This window comes from Macrotis lagotis, chromosome 8 (genome assembly GCF_037893015.1).
Source record: "Macrotis lagotis isolate mMagLag1 chromosome 8, bilby.v1.9.chrom.fasta, whole genome shotgun sequence".
In the NCBI taxonomy this organism is placed as follows: Eukaryota; Metazoa; Chordata; class Mammalia; order Peramelemorphia; family Peramelidae; genus Macrotis; species Macrotis lagotis.
In genome coordinates, this window is record NC_133665.1 from 194,475,103 (window position 1) to 194,491,689 (window position 16,587).

Genomic DNA, 16,587 nt, shown 5'->3' on the forward strand with positions numbered 1-16,587 from the left:
ATATGGATTTAGACCACTTTACAGATGAGGAAATTGAGTCTCATAGAGGTTAAATTACTTTACCAGAGTCAAACAGTGACATAGACAGAATTAGAACCCTGTTGGCTTCAAGTTGTACCCAAGGAGATTATTCTAGACCCCATCTCCTATGCTTTTTGAGCATAGTTGGGTTTTTTGGTTTTTGTTTCTTGGCAAGGAGAAATTTTGCTATAAGGCAAAATAGCAAGAGAAAATGTGGGGAAACAAACTCATGAAATTATTCAACTGGATAAGAATTTGGAAGCAATGCAGACAACAGTGGTGGAGGTGGAGGACAGATGAAGGGAGATGAAGTTAAAATTATTCCCTTCCCCCAAAGATTGAAAAAGAAAATAAAGCCACTGTCTTTCAGGAAATGAGCCCAGAGAATGTAACAGCTGGCCTAGGAGAGAATCCTGTGAGAGCCATCCAGGATCAAACTGAGGAGGGCCTTCAGGGTTACTGGGGAGGTTTGGGAGGCATTGTAGCTCTTTGATCTGGGAACCCGAGAAGTTAAATCTGTGTCAAGGAAGACGTTTTGGCAACAGTGTGGAGAACGGGGGAGAAGGGAGCCCAATAAGGAAGTGATGACATGTGTCCAGATGACAGCTGAGGAAGGCCTGAATTAGGGAGGAAGGCATGTGAAAGATGGGGAGGAAGAGTCAAGGACACAGGACAGGGACCAGGAGGATGGACACATTGAGCCGAAGGTGCCAGACAGACAATTGGCAATGGTTGTCAGAGAAGGATAAAAGGAAGATGAACTGAGGTGGAGGTTCTGCACTAGTTCCCTCCATGGGGCCAGGGCACCTGGGAAGTCCATCCTTCCATCCAAACTGGGGTACCAAGAGGAGCAGGGGAGCCCACTTCTGACTGGTCAGCCAGCCTCCTGAAGTCCAGCAGGTCAGAGGAGCTGATGCTCATGACTCATTGGCCTCTGCAGAGGAATTACTCTGCCAAACAGCATATCCTAGGATTCCAATCTATCTTAGTGGGACAATCAGCCTAGCCAAGGAGGCAGAGCCAGACCAGGATTCTGGATAGCTATTGATTAAATTGACAGGTGGACCCTGAGCTAAGGACTGGGAATACAAAGGAAGACAAAGACAGTCTCTACCCTCAAGGCTTACTTAGTCTAGTGGATGGATCTGATGTACACACACACACACACACACACACACGCACACGCATACATATATTCACATACATACATATATGGATGATATATTGAATATCATCAGCAGAGGTGAGCATTAGAATTAAGGGGGAACAGGAAAGATTTCTCCCACCTATGATCTTGGGCAAAGCACTTGAGCCTTAGTTTCTTCCTCTGTGAGGTGAGGGATGACTCAGTGGCTCTCCATTGGCCTGGAGTAAGAAAGACTTCCCTTCAAATCTCACCTCTGACACTTACTAGCTATGGAACCCTGGGGAAGACCCAGGATCTGTCTTGGATTTCCCCATATGCAAAATGTAAGTCATGGTTATTGGGGTTCTTAGGAGAATTGAATGAGATCCTGTCATGTGAGGTACTTCTCGATTGTCACTGGTGAAGTCACCCACCCATCCTTTCTCTCAGGTAAGATGCCTGCAGGATAGGGGCCAAACCAGTTCTGACCAGTGATGGCAGTGAAGAGCCAACCATAATAACAGAGTCTCAGACCCTTACTCATCTTAATTAAGATGAAGCTTGGAGGGGCAGCTAGGTGGTGCAGTGGATAGAGCGCCAGTCCTGGAGTCAGGAGGACCTGAGTTCAAATCCAGCCTCAGACACTTAATAATTGGGCAAGCCACTTAACCCCATTGCCTTAAATTTAAAAAAAAATTAAAGATGAAGCTTGGAGATTCAGAGGGAGGCGGGGCCAAAGTAGGGGTCTTTTCCCAGAAGCCCCTGAAGAGTTGCCATCCTGAGTCCTACATCAAGACAGACACACTTGGCCCATCAGACCCAAGGCCTCAAGGTCAAGGTAGCACAGTCACACACAGCACCATAGTCTCATAGATTTAAGGCAGTCGAATGGCCTTATTTTACACGTGAGTCAGTTAAAGCTCAGTGAAGTTGTGATTTACCCAGGGTCACAAGTTGAATAGGTGGATGCGCTTGAACCCAGATCTTCTGGACCACACTCCCTCTTCTGGCGGTCACAGCAACATGACTGACAGACTGACTCTATCTCGGAACAGCCAGGGATTGGCGTGGTTTCTGTACGGGTGCTACAGAGTAACTCAATAATACTTTTTGAATGGATGGGTGGGTGGCTGGGTGGCTGCAAATGTGGGTAGATGGAGGGATGGATGGCTAAGTGAGTGGATAGACAGATGGGAGGGTGGATGAGGGGATGCGTGGATAAATGGATGGGTGAATGGGTGGGTGGATGAGTGGGCAGGAGATGGATGGATGGGTGGATAGATAGATGGTAGATAGGTGGATGGTAGGTGGATAGATGGATGGGCAATGGTTGGATGGGTAGATGAGTGGGTTGACAGGTGGATGGGTCTCTAGGATTATAGTAGCAGGTTTAGCTCACATCAGGTTGTTGGTCTATGGCTACAAAATGGATTTTTCTCTTCATGAAGGTAGTCGAGCCAAGCATAGGCTTAATGTGTGCCCTTGGCTTCCCGCTCCAGCCATGAGACTGTCCCATATGTCAGGCTGCGCAGGGTCAGAGTGTCCATCTCCAGGTGCTTGTCCCTCTGTGCAGATGGCCAGCTGCCTTCCTGACCTCAGTGACCCCCTTTGTCTGCTCTCCTCCTCTGCTGGCTGACAGCCTCTCCCCAAAGAGAGGAGCCGCTGAAGGCACCAGCTGCCTGCACTGCTCCTGCCCCCAGATGCTGCTTCACCGCCTTCCCCTGCTGTCTCTCTCTCTGGGTTCTCCTGCTTCCTGTCTGATTGCAGCTGATTTCCCCCTTGTCCTTCCCCATCCTGCTCCCTCTGGAAGACATCCCCACACATGCTTTTTTCTCTCTCCTCTCTCCTGAGGATTCAGTTCTTCCCAGATCAGGGATCACCTCTACTTGAAAGTCTCCAGAAGCTCCATCTCCCCCCCCTCTCCACCTGGCTGACCCCTAGTCATACCCCCTCAGCCCACCCCACTCCTAGCTCCTTTCCCCAAAACTAGCCATCTCCAATAGTCCTGATTTCCTCTGATCTGCTCACCTGGGCCAGAAGCTTTGGAGGTATGGGTCACTATCATCCTCTCTCTTGTTCCCGGAGGACCATCCTGCCACTTCTCCTTCTGTCTGTCCCCATCCCTACCATGGACAGCTCCTTAAGCCAGGCTCTTGCCACCTTCACCAACTTCTGGCATTGCTTTTCCTTGACCATCTTGGCTACAAGGCTTTGGTCTCTAATATTCACACAGATGACAAGAATTTGGTAGTTCCCCATCTTAGGAAATAAAACTAAACCTTTCAGACTGCCCCAGTGCCCTGCTTCCCTTTTACTTTGGGCTTTGCCCAGTATTTTCTCAGACACTGACCTTCCAGCCAGACTGAGCTTCAGGATGCTCCCTGACATGGTCCTGATCTCTCCCATCTCCCCTCCACCTCCCCGCTGGTGACCCCCTGGCTTTCCAGCCTTCACAGCCCAGCTCACATTCCTTCATGAAGTCAGCCCAGCTTCCCTGCCTCTGACTTTCTTGGAGCCTGTGCCCCTCTACTACCAAATGGCATAGCAGAAGTGGTTCACTCCCAGAGGACATTCAGGTTCTCCAGTACCTCAGGCCATACCTCCCACAGGAGGCACAATTTTCATTGATTGTGTACTGGCCAGCTTAGGGGTCCCTGCTCACTTACCAAAGGAAGAAAATGGGGGGGGGGCCTCAGCTGTTGGCTTTCTGTCCTCACAATGTTTCTCCTGCTCTCCTTGGTACAGATGCCCTGGTTTGTCTCAGCTCCATCACTATATGTGTGTGTGTATCTCTGTCTTTCTTTCTCCTCTGTCTGTCTTTCTCCTCTGTCTTTGTATTTCTCTCTCTTCACTTTCTGTTTCTGTCTCTGTGTCTCTTGTCTCTCTCTCTCTCTCTCTCTCTCTCTCTCTCTCTCTCTCTCTTCTCTATTTGTCTGTCTGTCTGACCTGACACTGTCTTTCCCTTGCTCTCTCTCTCATGCTGTCTGTGGGGGGGGGTCTCAGTCTTTCTGGGTCTTTCTGCATCTCTGACTGTCTCTGGCTCTACCTCTTTCTGTGTCTCCCTCTTGCTTCCTCTATGACCCTCTGTGCATGTCTTCATCTCCTTTTCCATCTCTTATCTAATAAACCCCAGCCAACCCCAGCCTCATAATTACATTTCCCAGTCCAGGCCCTAAGGACCAACCCTGATTATGGTTGGACTTCCCTAGGAGGAGGCCAACACTCCTTCGCCCAGGCTGCCCCAATACAGCAGTCTCCTCCAAGCTGCCTCTTTCTGGCTTCTGGTGACTGTCCAGCAGCGATGCAGACCTAGGACAGCTCCCCAGACTCCTGCCCTCAAGCTCAGTCACTGAACCCCCCCAGCTGGCTGCTCCCCCACCTCCTCTATCAGCTGCTGCCCCTCGTACACTGTGCCCCTGCCACTGCAGCCAGTTCAGGCCATTTCCCCGCACGTGAGACCCCTTCCCCAACATCCCACCTCCTCTCCACTGTCCAAACTAGCATCCTCTGGCCAGCCGCACAGACTCAGGAGTTTCTTCCGGGGTTCAAAAGCTCCAAGTTGGCCCTGTGACATGACTGAACGTTCCTATCAGGCTGTGCCTCCACACGTTGCCCCATTTGAAACTCCAAATCACTCTGTGAGAAGGTCAGTGACAGGACATGATTAGCCTCAGAACCCTTGGACTCTGCAGCCAGGGCTGTTAACTTGAACTGGTCTAGTTAACAGTTTCATCTCAGATGAATTTGGGGGAGAAGCATGTTTGTCCCCAGGGAGAGATGGGGGAGGCATTAACACGGGAGGGGGCCTCCCCTATCCGTCCTCTCCCTCCTCTACCCTCTATGCCCCAACAGGCCTTGGATGTTCTGAGGAGAACCCAAGGAGACCCCAGAGGGGCTGAGGGCTCAGTATGGATGCCCGGGATGCTTCTTGGTCCACTCCATCTTCTGGGCCCCCTGTGTTGTCTGACCAGGTGCCCTGACTGCTCTTTCATGCCATCCTGCATCATTACTGACTGGATGTCAGGCATCAGGCTAATCCTTGGGCTAGAGACTGGGCCTTGACAAGTGGTTTGGATGGAAAAAACCCTGGGGCTTGGGGGACTGAGGGGGAGATCCCAGATACAGTTGAGTGAGGAGGGCACTGAATCAAGAGACTTCTGGAATACTCCTGGCCTTGCCTTGGCACCCTGGAGGACCGTAGTCTCAGTAAACCTCAGTCCCCTCATCTGATAATGGGGAGAATCATGTAGAGTATGTTATATTCGAGCAGAGATAAGCCTCTGGGCCCATGAGCCCAAGGATGCAGACAGATCTGGATAAGGAAACTCCTCTCAGTGTGGGCTGGTGCCCTCTCTGCACCTTCTCACAGAAGGGAGCATTAATCTAGTTGCTTGATTTTCAACACAACTTTAGGGCTAAAGTACTTTATTACCCCCAATTTTATGGATGAGGAAACTGAGGCAGACTGAGGTGAAGTGACTTCTAGAGTCTCCCCAGTTAATCAGAATCTGAGACAGGATTTGAATTCAGTTCTTCCTGAACCAAGTCCAGGATTCTATCCACTAGATCATTGAGTTTACCTAATAGAAATATTATATTATGGTGATACATCCTTTAATATGGTGAGGAGAGGGTTTTGTGGCTATAAGTTGTGAGCTGCTACCATCATTATGACCTTCCTAGACAAAAATGGAAGTTTCCAGAGGGAACTCTTGTGTCTTCATTTTCTTTGTTCTTGTTTTTGCCTCTGAAGTCCCAGTGATCGCACCTCTGGGTGCTGGGGAAGTATTTGTTGAATTGGATTGGAACAGACTACCTACCCACCTTAGCAGGGTTGCTGTGAGGCCCCCAAATGAATCCCTCAGTCACTCTCCATTCTAAGGGGGTCCTTAAGTCTGGGTGCCTAGCTCATATGATGCTGGATAAATGAATGAGAACAGTGCTTAAAGGGGAGAAGCAGAAGGGAGCAGGGGAGGGAGGGGGCTCCAAACCTCCCCAATCCCTGCCTTCCCCTTCCCCCAGGGCAGATCGGAGAATATGTCCTGGGTGGCTGGAGAAGGATGGACCGGGATGTCTTCACTGGCCCATGCTCTCCCTGCCCCGAGAGTGACAGCCCTTCCCTTTCTCTGCAGAGCTTGGATCTGTCAGTCCTCCTGGCTTAGCAGCTTCCCCGAGCCTCCGCCTGGGATCCCTCGCACCTGATCATCCAGCAACAAGAGGAAAAGAGACAGGTGTCATGGCAGCCACCATCCTCACTCTCCTGCTGCTACCCATGGTAAGCATTCAGTTGCTATCTTGGCTGATTCTGTGGGGTTTTCTAAGTACTTTGCAAGGTGGGTCACTTGAATCTTCCATTTCTATCTCTTTTTTCTTTAATTACTGTTGGTATCATTTCTAGAACCACATGGAGTGATAGTGGGGAGGGTCACAGGAGAGTGCTGGCCAGTCCCTGATAGGGTGATTTGGGATGATGACAGAATGAGCAGACCTGAGGGATGGTCAGCTTGGCTAGCCAGCTTTCCCTCTTATCCTCCTCCTTCCAAATTGGAGTCCACAGACCAGCACATCAAACCTGCCTCCCTTACCCATCAGCCTGCCACAGCCTTCAGTGGCAGAGAGCTCCAGGCCCTGGCCCTCAAGGCCACTTCAGTTTCTGAGTTGTCAGACTGTGGGGTCTGACCCTGTCTTCCTGAAGCCTTCCCTGACCTCCAGGCTCTGCTCAGGGATCCACGTCCAGGGCAGCTTCTGTCCCTCACAGGGAGTGGCTTCTCCCCCTTCCTCTTTGAACTAATCTGTGGAGCCTGGCCTAGAGTTCTCCTTGTTCTGCCTCTCTGAGCAGAACCGTCTAAATCCTTCTCCCTTGCATTGAGCAAGTCGACAGTAGGAGATTGGGTCCCAGGTTCCCTCCTTCCCCTGAGGTTCCCACCCATTCACCGGACCCGGAGTCCCTCAGAGGAGGCCTTTCCTCACAGAATATTCATCCCCCCCCCTTTCCCCTTATTCCCCTCCTCCTCCCATTCTCTCCCCTTCTTCCTCCTTTCCCTCTTTTCTCCCTGTTTCCCCCACTTCCCACCTTCCTATTCTTCCAATCCCTTCCTCTCTTAATCTCTTTCCCTCCTCCCAATCTCTCCCCTCCTCATTTCCCTCCTCTCTCCCTATTTCCTCCACTTTTCAATTCCCCCTTCTCAATCTCTCCTCATTTTCCTCTTTTCTCCTCATTTCCCTTTCTCCCCATTTCCCCACTCTTGACCTTTCCCTCCTCTTCATTTCCTTCCTCTCTCCCCATTTCCCCCATTGCCCACCTCACCCTCCTCCTAATCTCTCCCTCTTCATTTTCCTTTCTTCCCATTTCCCCCATTCCCCACTTTCCCATATTCTCAATCTCTTCCTTTCCTCCAAAACTCTCTTTTCCCACCTCACCCTTTTCTCAGTCTCTCCCACTCCTCCCAATTTCTCTCTCCTTCCCATTTCCCTGTCCTCCCCTCCTCCACCACAAAGCTCTGGCAGGAAGCTGCCTCTGTCCCCAAAGAAGGCTGGGAGTTGGGGACAGTGTGGCTTCCCAGCCACCATGGGAACCCCCCAGGGCCTGGCGTCTCTCGGTCCCTGGGAAAGTCCCCAACCCTGGTGAGGTGATTAGCCTCTGAGAGGTCCTGAATAGGCTTCATTAGGAAGGCTGATCAGGCCTTGGGAGAAGTGCCCAGAACCTCAGCCTAGCCCACCTCTCCCCCAGGCATTTGGCCCTGCCTCCCCCAGCCCAAGCAGTGCCCCCTGCCTGAGGTCCACTTCGAAGATGAAACAGTCTCCAGTAGCCTAGTCCTGGAGTCCTTCAGGTGGGCTTCCTAGAGACTCTCTTCCCCCTTGGGAGTGCAGTTTCCCCTTGGGAAAGGAGTCTGAGGGGCCAAGATGAGAGCCTCTGTGGACCCCGCAGCCAGAAGGGATGAGTGAGTAAACCCAGAGACTTTCCCAGGCTGGGCTGGAACTGAAGGTCCCAAGGTGGGGAAGGGAGGGGAGAAGATCCTGGGCTTCCCTCTGAAGCCAGTCCCTGATTGTTCCACCTCCCTAGAAGTGAAGGATTGTCCTGGGCCAGAGGCCCTCATGGCCTGAGAGCTTGGCTCCATGAATAGGTAGCCTCTCAGCTCCATCCTTCCCTCCCCCTAAAATACCATTTTACAGGTGAGTGGGATAGCCAGGCAGAGATGTGGATGGAGCGCCAGCCCTGGAGTCAAGAGGACCTGAGTTCAAATCCAGCCTCAGACACATAATATTTACTTAATTGTGTGACCTTGGGCAAGTCACTTAATCCCATTGCCCTGCAAGGGGGAAAAAACATTTTTCAGGCGAGCAAATTAAGATCTGCCCAGACTGAGTGACTAGGTAACACAAGGAATTGGTGCCAGAGATCAGATTAGAACCAGATCTGCTGCCCCAGTAGCTTTTAAAGGCTGATTTCCCCAAAGCATCTTCCCATTTACCTGCCATTCACTCATGCCTTTATTTCCACACTGGATATTTTAGAATCTGAGGTGCGGCAGCAGGAGCAAAGCTCTATACATTTGGGTGTTCTTGGGGTCCAAAGCTGACTACATGGCACCCTCAGAGCTCACTCACACTCAGTACTGGGGAAGACCAGGTAGGAGGAAGCACCTGAGTTTGGCCTAGAAGGCCAACCTCTCTGGCCACCTCTCCCAAGCAGCACTCGAGCACCCTCACCAGGTCTGGCTTCTCCCCAGCCTTGGATCATGATTCCAGAGCAATTCTTGCATGAACAATGAGGTTGGCGACAGGTGAAAAATGGAGGGAAGGTGAACCAAGTCTCCAGTTCAGCAACCTGGGGGGAGGGGAGCAGGGAAAGAGCAGGGTGGGCAGAGAGCAAGAGCTACAGCAAGGTCAGAGCAAGGCTGTGTGACCCAGGCTGTCAACTCTGGGCTCGAATGGGAAGGAAGCCACATCTCCCTCAGCCCGCCTGCTGCCCACCTTGATCTGCTTCCCTCTTGCTGCCACTGCCGCTGCCACTACGGCCAGCTGGGAGGCTTCCCAGAGGAACCCAGGCTCCTCTTCAGCTGGGCCCCACCCCAGGAGGGTTTGCTGACTGACCCATGATGGATGGCCTATGTCCTCTGACCGGTCCCTCTCCTTCCTAGGTTGCTGCCATGCATCAGGACTGCATCCTGAAGAAAGAAGAAGCCATGTGCCTGGAGAAGATTGAGCGGGCGAATGAGATGATGGGGCTGAATGAGTCCTCCCCAGGTAAGGAAGGCCCAAAGCACTCCAAGATCCCTCCAGTAGAATAAGCCACAGTGATTATCAGAATAGATGCATTAAGATGGCATTTCCAGATTTGCAAAGCCCTTTACATTCTGGGGAGGCAAGAGCTATCATTATCCCCATTATTCAGATGAGGAAGCAGAGGCTAGCAGAATTTGGGGCAAATAAGCCCCTGAGTCAAGATTTGAACTCAGGTCTTTCTGGCTCCCAGCCCAGGATTCCTCCCGTGGGGCCACCTAGCTACTTATTATTCCTCCCATTTCTGACATTCTACGTGTTGACTCTCACCTCCCAGCTTCAGGTCTAACCATGCCTGTCTCATCCCAATCATAATAATAACCTCCTAGGTTTCCTATCACCTCCAACATCAACTATAAAATCCTCTCTTAGACATTCAGAGTCCTTTCCAGCTTGTCCCCTTCTCCAGTCTCTAGACACCTTCTTCCCCTCTGTTCCCTGGCCTCTGGGCTATTTCTCCAATGTCGCCTACATCCTCTTGGGACACCTGTCCCCTATGCCTGGACGCTCTCCCTCCTCACCTCCACCATTGCTCCCTTCTTCTGTCTACCTTCTACGGTGGCCTCCCTACCTCCTCAAGGTCTCAGCAGCCTGAGCCCTGGGTCCAGCACCTGCCTGGCCTCAGCCTCTGAGTTGCAGACAGGAAGAAGTTTCATTGATTTCAGCCCATTATTCCCCTCTGCTGAGGTGCTTATACCTCCCAAAGCTGACCACCGTCTTCTTGATTACTCCCACCTATCTTTTCATCACCTTCAACATCTAAACCACAGAGAAAAGGGGACTGGACAGCCCAGGACCAAGGATGGAGGGCTTCAGGGTTAGCAAAAGACCTCTACCAGCTGAAATCCCATCATCAAAAGTATGAATCCAGAGTGACCCACCCCTCAACCTGTATTACTCCTTGTTGTCATCATCTGCCATCACCCACCAGTTGTACCAGATGTGTGTCCTGAGGGACAAGCTCTGGGAGCCCATTGGCCTATCTATGAGAATCTGGATAGGAGGCATTCTTCATCTATTGCCTTTGTCCTGTGTGGATTTGTTGGACTGATCTCTCTTGAGTGGCCATGATGCTCACTGAGGGGCCCCCATGTCTCCATCCACAGGGAATTCCTTCTTATGAGCTCCATCCAGCAGAACTGAACAGATCAGGAGAACATATGGTTCCCTGCTTGATGGTCATAATCACAGAATTGTTGAACAGTCATCATCTCTGTAGTGGCATCAATCAGGAAATCTAATCAACATATTTGTGGGAGGTATTAAATGTTGACTGTGAAAATATATCCTGCTGTTTAAAAAAAAAATGTTTGCAAAGGCTGCCTGTTCTCACATGTTCAACTGGAACGTCCTCTGTACACTTGCAGATCTTACAGAAAGATTTCCTACCGATGAGGAAGTTAGGTATCAGTGTTCTCTTGGGCACCTTCTGTTAAAAATAAACTTTTATTGATAGCTCGTTTTTCCATCTTTTATGTTTCCCACTGTACTTAACACACCCAGAGAGCAACCCTTTATAATGATGAATTTTTAGAAAGAAAGAAAGAAAAGGGAAAAGCTCCATGAAGCCAGCAGATTTAGAAAAATATGCTGATTGGACAGGATTGCTGATTGGAAGGAAAGCTATGGAAAATCTGGATAGCCTACTAAAAAGCAGAGACATCATCTTGCAACAGCAATCCTTCTGTTAAAATATACAGTATTTCATGTACATGGTCCCTCAGTTCTTTTTTAAAGTTTTTATCATTAAATTATCATACTTTGTTTTTTTTTAATTCCATGTAAATAATTTAACAGTCTTTAAAAATTTTTTAATATCAAATTCTCTCCTTCACTGCCTTTCCTGATTTATCATTGAGAAGGCAAGTAATTTGACTTGGGTTATATATGCGTAGTCATGCAAAACAAAGTTCCATATTAGAAATGTTGTCCAAAAATTCTGAACAAAAAACCTAAGAAAAATAAAGTTTTAGGGGCAGCTAGGTGGCACAGTGGATCAGTGGATAGAGCACCAGCCCTGGAGTCAGGAGGACCTGAGTTCAAATCCGACCTCAGACACTTAATAATTACCTAGCTGTGTGGCCTTGGACAAGCCACTTAGCCCCATTTGCCTTGCAAAAAAATATATAAAAAAAGAAAAATAAAGTTTTAAAGTATGCTTCAATCTAGTTTTAGATTTCATCATTCTTCTCTGGAGGGAGATAGCATTTTCCATCTACATTTTTCAGAATTGTGTTAGATCATTGTATTGCTGAGAATAGCTAAGTCATTCACAGTTGATCATTGTGCAATAGTGTTGCTTTTGTGTTCAATGTTTTCCTAGTTCTGATTGCCTCATTTTGCATCAGTTCATGTAAGTCTTTGGGGGTTTTTTCTGAAACCATCCTGTTTGTCATTTCTTGCAGTACAACATATCACATCATACACTAACTCAGCCACTCTCCAATTGATGGGCATGTCCTCAATTTCCAATTCTTTGTCATCACAAAAAGAGTTGCTAGCAATATTTTTATACATATGGGTCCTTTTCCCTTTTCTTGGATCTTTTTGGAATACAGACCTAATGTGACATTTCTAGGTCAAAGGGTAAACCTTAGATTGATAACCTTTTGGGCATAGCTTCAAATTGCTCTCCAGAATAGTTGAATCAATTCACAGCTTCCCCTAAAGAGCATTAATGTCCCAATTTTCACACATCATCTGCATCATTTGTCATTTCTGATAGGTGTGAACTGGTACCTCTGTTGCTGTTCCATCATTCCATCTTGTCTCAGTCTTTATGATCCCATGGACCACAGCACACCAGGCCCTTCTATCCTCCACTATCTCCCAAAGTCTGGCTAAATTCATGTTCACTGATTCCACAATATCCCCATCTTCTTTTCCTTTTGTCTCCAGGGTCTTTTCCAATGAATCCCTTATTTTCATTATGTGAAAAGTATTTAAGCTTCAGCTTCAGTATTTGACCTTCCAGTGAAGAGTCTGAATTAATTTAAAGTATTGACTGATTTGGCTTTCTTGCTTCTGGGGGACTTCTCTAGCATCACAATTCAAAAGCATTGATTCTGCAATGCTCAGCTTTCTTAATATTCCAGCTCTTACAGTCATATTTACTACTAGAAAAACCGTGACTTTGACTTAGAGGAACCTATCTTGGCAAGATGATGTGTCTGATTTTTAGTCAGCTATCCAGATTTTCCATAGCTTTCCTTCCAGTCAGCAAGCATTCCAATTTCATGCCTGCAGTGACATCCTCAGTGATCTTTGAGCCCAAGAATATAAAATCTGAACCTCTTCTGTTTTTTCTCCCTCTATTTGCCAGGAAGTGATGGGACCAGTTGCCAAGATCTTAGTTTTTTTGATGTTATGTTTAAGCCAGTTTACATTCTCCTCTTTCACCCTCATCAAAAGACTTCTAATTTTTCTTCACGTTCTGCCTTTAGAATAGTTTCATCTGCATATGAGAGAATATTGATATTTCTCCAAGCAACCTTAATTCCAACTTTTGAGTCAGATTCATCCAGCCTGGCATTCCACAGCATGTGCTCTGCATAGAAGTTAAATAAATAAGGTGACGATGTTCACCTTGTTTAACAGTTGCTTTTTGGTCCACATAAAGGCTCCTCTGGAGACAAGTACGATGATCTAGTACTCCCATCTCTTTGAAGACTTGTCCCATTCTGTTGTGATCCACACAGTCAAAGGCTTTAATGTCAATGAATCAGAAGTATATTTTTCTGGAACTCCCTTGCTTTATGTTGCAATTTGGTCTCTAGTTTTTCTGCTTGCTCTTTTAGTAATTTTCGTATGTTTTTTGTTTTATTTTTGTTGTTTTTTTGCAAGGCAATAGGGTTAAGTGACTTGCCCGAGGCCACACAGCTAGGTAACTATTAAGTGTCTGAGTTGGGATTTGAATTCAGGCCCTTCTGACTCCACTGCACCACCTAGCTGCCCCTCTAGTCATTTTCAATTCACATATTGATAAAGCCTAGCTTGCAGAATTTTTAAGCATAACCTTTCTGGCATGTGAAATGAGCCCAATTTTTGATAATTTGGACATTCCTTGGCATTGCCCTTCTTTAGAATTGAGACATAAACTAATCTTTTTCAATCCAGTGGCCACCGTGGAATTTCCGAATTTGCTGGCATCTCTTTAACAGTATCATCTTTGAGGATTTAACTGTTTCATCTGGAAGTCCATCACCTCCACCAGCCTTATAGTTAGCAATGCTCTTTGGGACCCGCTTGATTTCATTCTCCAGGATATCTGGCTCTAGATCAGCAATCACACCATTGTTGTTATCTAGGATATTACAACCTTTCTATAAAATTCTTCCCAATATTCTTGCCAATTTTTAATCTCTTCTACTTCTCTAAAATCTCTATTATCTTTGCCATCCTAGTCATTTTTGTATGAAACAGGGTGCCTTGCAATCTCTAGTTTTATTTGGGGTTTTTTCCCCTGTTTTTGTATTGCTCATTTAAGAAAACCCTCTTTTCTCTCTTTGTTGTTCTCTGGAATTGTGCATCAATTTGGGTCTATTTTTGCTCTCTCCTCTCCCTTTTCCGTTCCTCTATTCCATAACTATTTATAAAGTCTCATCAGCAGCCATTTTGCTTTTTTGCTCTTCTTTTTCTTTGGAATGTTTTTTGTTGCTGCCTCCAATACAATATTGTGAGCTTATGTCCATAGATCTTCAGGCACTTCATCTCCCACATCTAATCACTTAAATCTATTCTAATGCATCTAAGGGATGTTATTTAGGTCATTCCTATATGGGCTGATGGCTTTCCCTTCTTTCTTCAATATCAGATTGATTTTGCAATACTTACAAGTTCATGATCTGAATGTCTCTCAGCTCCGGGACTTGTCTTAATGGACTGTATAAAATTCTCCACCTTGGACTGCAAAATATAAAATTAATCTGATTTCTATATGGACATGTGGTCCATGTATGGAGTCAATTTTGGTGCTATTGAAAAAGAGTGTTTCTTATGACCAGTGAAATATCTTGACAAAGTTTTATTTGTCTTTGCCCTGGTGGTACCTCAGTTATTTTAATTTGCTTTTCTCAAATCAGTGGTGGTTCAGAGCATTTTTTCATATAACTATACATAGCTTGGATTCTTCATCTAAAAACTGTCTGTTCAAATCTTGGAATCATTTATCAATTGAGGAATGGCTTGTTTTCTTATAACTTTGACTCAGTTCTCTAATTATTTGAAGTGAAACCTTAATCAGAGAAACTTTCTATAAAAAATTTTTCATAGTTTTTTTTCTTTTCTTCTAATTTTGGCTGTATTGGTTTGTTTGAACAAAAAAAAATGGCTTTTTTCTTTGGTGTTGTTTTAGTGATTTGTAGTGTTTTCTTGGTTATCTTACTGCACTTTTTCATCAGTTCAGATGTCTCCTATGTTCCTTTGCATTCAGCATATTCACAGTAAATTGATTTTCTATTGCAATTATGTACTATAATTTGTTTTAACCATTCTCCAATTGATGGACATTTATTTTGTTTCTAGTTTTTACTCCCACAAATAGTGTTTGCTGTGAATATTTTGATGGAGGGGTGTGGGACTTTGGGGGCATTGACCTCCTTGAAGGATATGTGTAGCAGTAGAATCTCTGGACCAGAGAATTTAGGCCTTTTTGCCTAATTTTTCCATTTGCTGTCTTACCCCAAGTCCAGCTTGACCTGGAAGCCAGAAGTGGCAGTCCTCTCTTCTTTGCCTCTCCATTTTCTCCATCAGAACTGGAAAGGCAGCCAGTGTCCTTCTGATAACCCTTCCTGCAGGCTCCTCATGAGTCTGGCCAAGTACAGTGACCGAATGGTCCATAAAGGGTCTGCTCTCCTTCCTTTGGACAAGCACGCACCGCACTCAGCCACCTTCAGAGTGCCACTCTGCCATGGCTTGGAACTTCTGCTTTCTGGTTTCACTGTCAGTGAATGCGGACAAAACAAGAATAATAATTGCTAATAATAGTAATGACAATTGTCATTCATTTAGTGATTTCAGTTTGTAAATCATTTCATGCATGGTTATGTAATTTGCCTAGGGAGGACGTTCTGCCCCTCTCAAAGAAAGGCCACACTGGGGTTGCTGAACCAGCGCCTCACATTATGAAATGACATCAAAAAGTAAAATCCAAATTCAGAAGAACTTGGGGCATCCCAAATGCCAAGCAGAATGGTGAGAGAAATTCAAGGTGCAGGGGCAGCTAGGTGGCGCAGTGGATAAAGCACCAGCCCTGGAGTCAGGAGTACCTGGGTTCAAATCCGGCCTCAGACTCTTAATAACGACCTAGCTGTGTGGCCTTGGGCAAGCCACTTAACCCCGTTTGCCTTGCAAAAACCTAAAAAAAAAATTAAACAAAAAGCAATTCAAGGTGCAGCATGATGGAAGTGAGGGAGAGGGGTCATCACCAGTTGGGAGAATCAGGAAGGCTGGAGGGAAGAGGCCCTACCCAAACTGCATCTTGGAAGCAGAGAAAGATGCCGTGGGCAAAGATGGGAGTCTATTAGTGAGGTCAGGTACCAGGCAGGAAAGAGCATGTGTTTTATGCTTCTTTTTGAATACATGATGCACCCCACAAGAGACTGCAAGCTCCCTGAGGGCAGGCACATTATCATGGCTTTTCTATTCCCAGACCCCTGCATAGAGTCCAACAAATCATAGGAGCTTAATAAAGGACTGAATGGGAAAGAGCAGAGGAAGGGGACCACTAGTGATGGCCTAATGTGTGAGCCTAGGGAGGAGAAGGAAAGTGGAGGAGAGCCAGAAAACATCAGTGTCCCTCAGACCCAGAGAACCAGGGCAATCAGAAGCATCCACAACTTTCCTGGGAGTTTCACTGGGAAGGGGGAACGTACATCAGTGGACAGCACCAGGGTTGTGCAGAGTGGACAGTGGGTTTCCAGGGATGGAGGAGGCATGGATATGTTTGCAGGCAGCAGGAAGGAGTTGCCCCATCACTGTAAGTACACAGAGGACCCAGCTTCTAGTCCTATTCTATTTCTTCTTGTTAGATTTCTCTGGACCTTATAAAAGCAGCTCAATGGAGAGAGCACCAGCCCTGGAATCAGGAGGACCTGAGTTCAAATTCAGTCTCAGACACTTAACATTTATTAGCTGTGTGACCCTGAGCAAGTCACTTA

The 16,587-nt window shown here is 47.0% G+C and overlaps 1 protein-coding gene across 2 annotated transcripts in view; it reads left to right on the forward strand.

Moving 5' to 3' along the window:
* The first annotated feature begins 6,264 nt into the window (after positions 1 to 6,264).
* Positions 6,265 to 16,587, forward strand: part of ADCYAP1R1 (ADCYAP receptor type I) — a 61,364-nt gene continuing 51,041 nt past the window's right edge. For both annotated transcript variants that reach the window (XM_074199282.1, XM_074199283.1), the window contains exons 1-2: positions 6,265 to 6,422; positions 9,289 to 9,394. In XM_074199282.1, the coding sequence (XP_074055383.1) occupies positions 6,384 to 6,422; positions 9,289 to 9,394 (145 nt within the window). In that variant the 5' untranslated portion in view covers positions 6,265 to 6,383. The remainder of the gene's footprint in view (positions 6,423 to 9,288; positions 9,395 to 16,587) is intronic.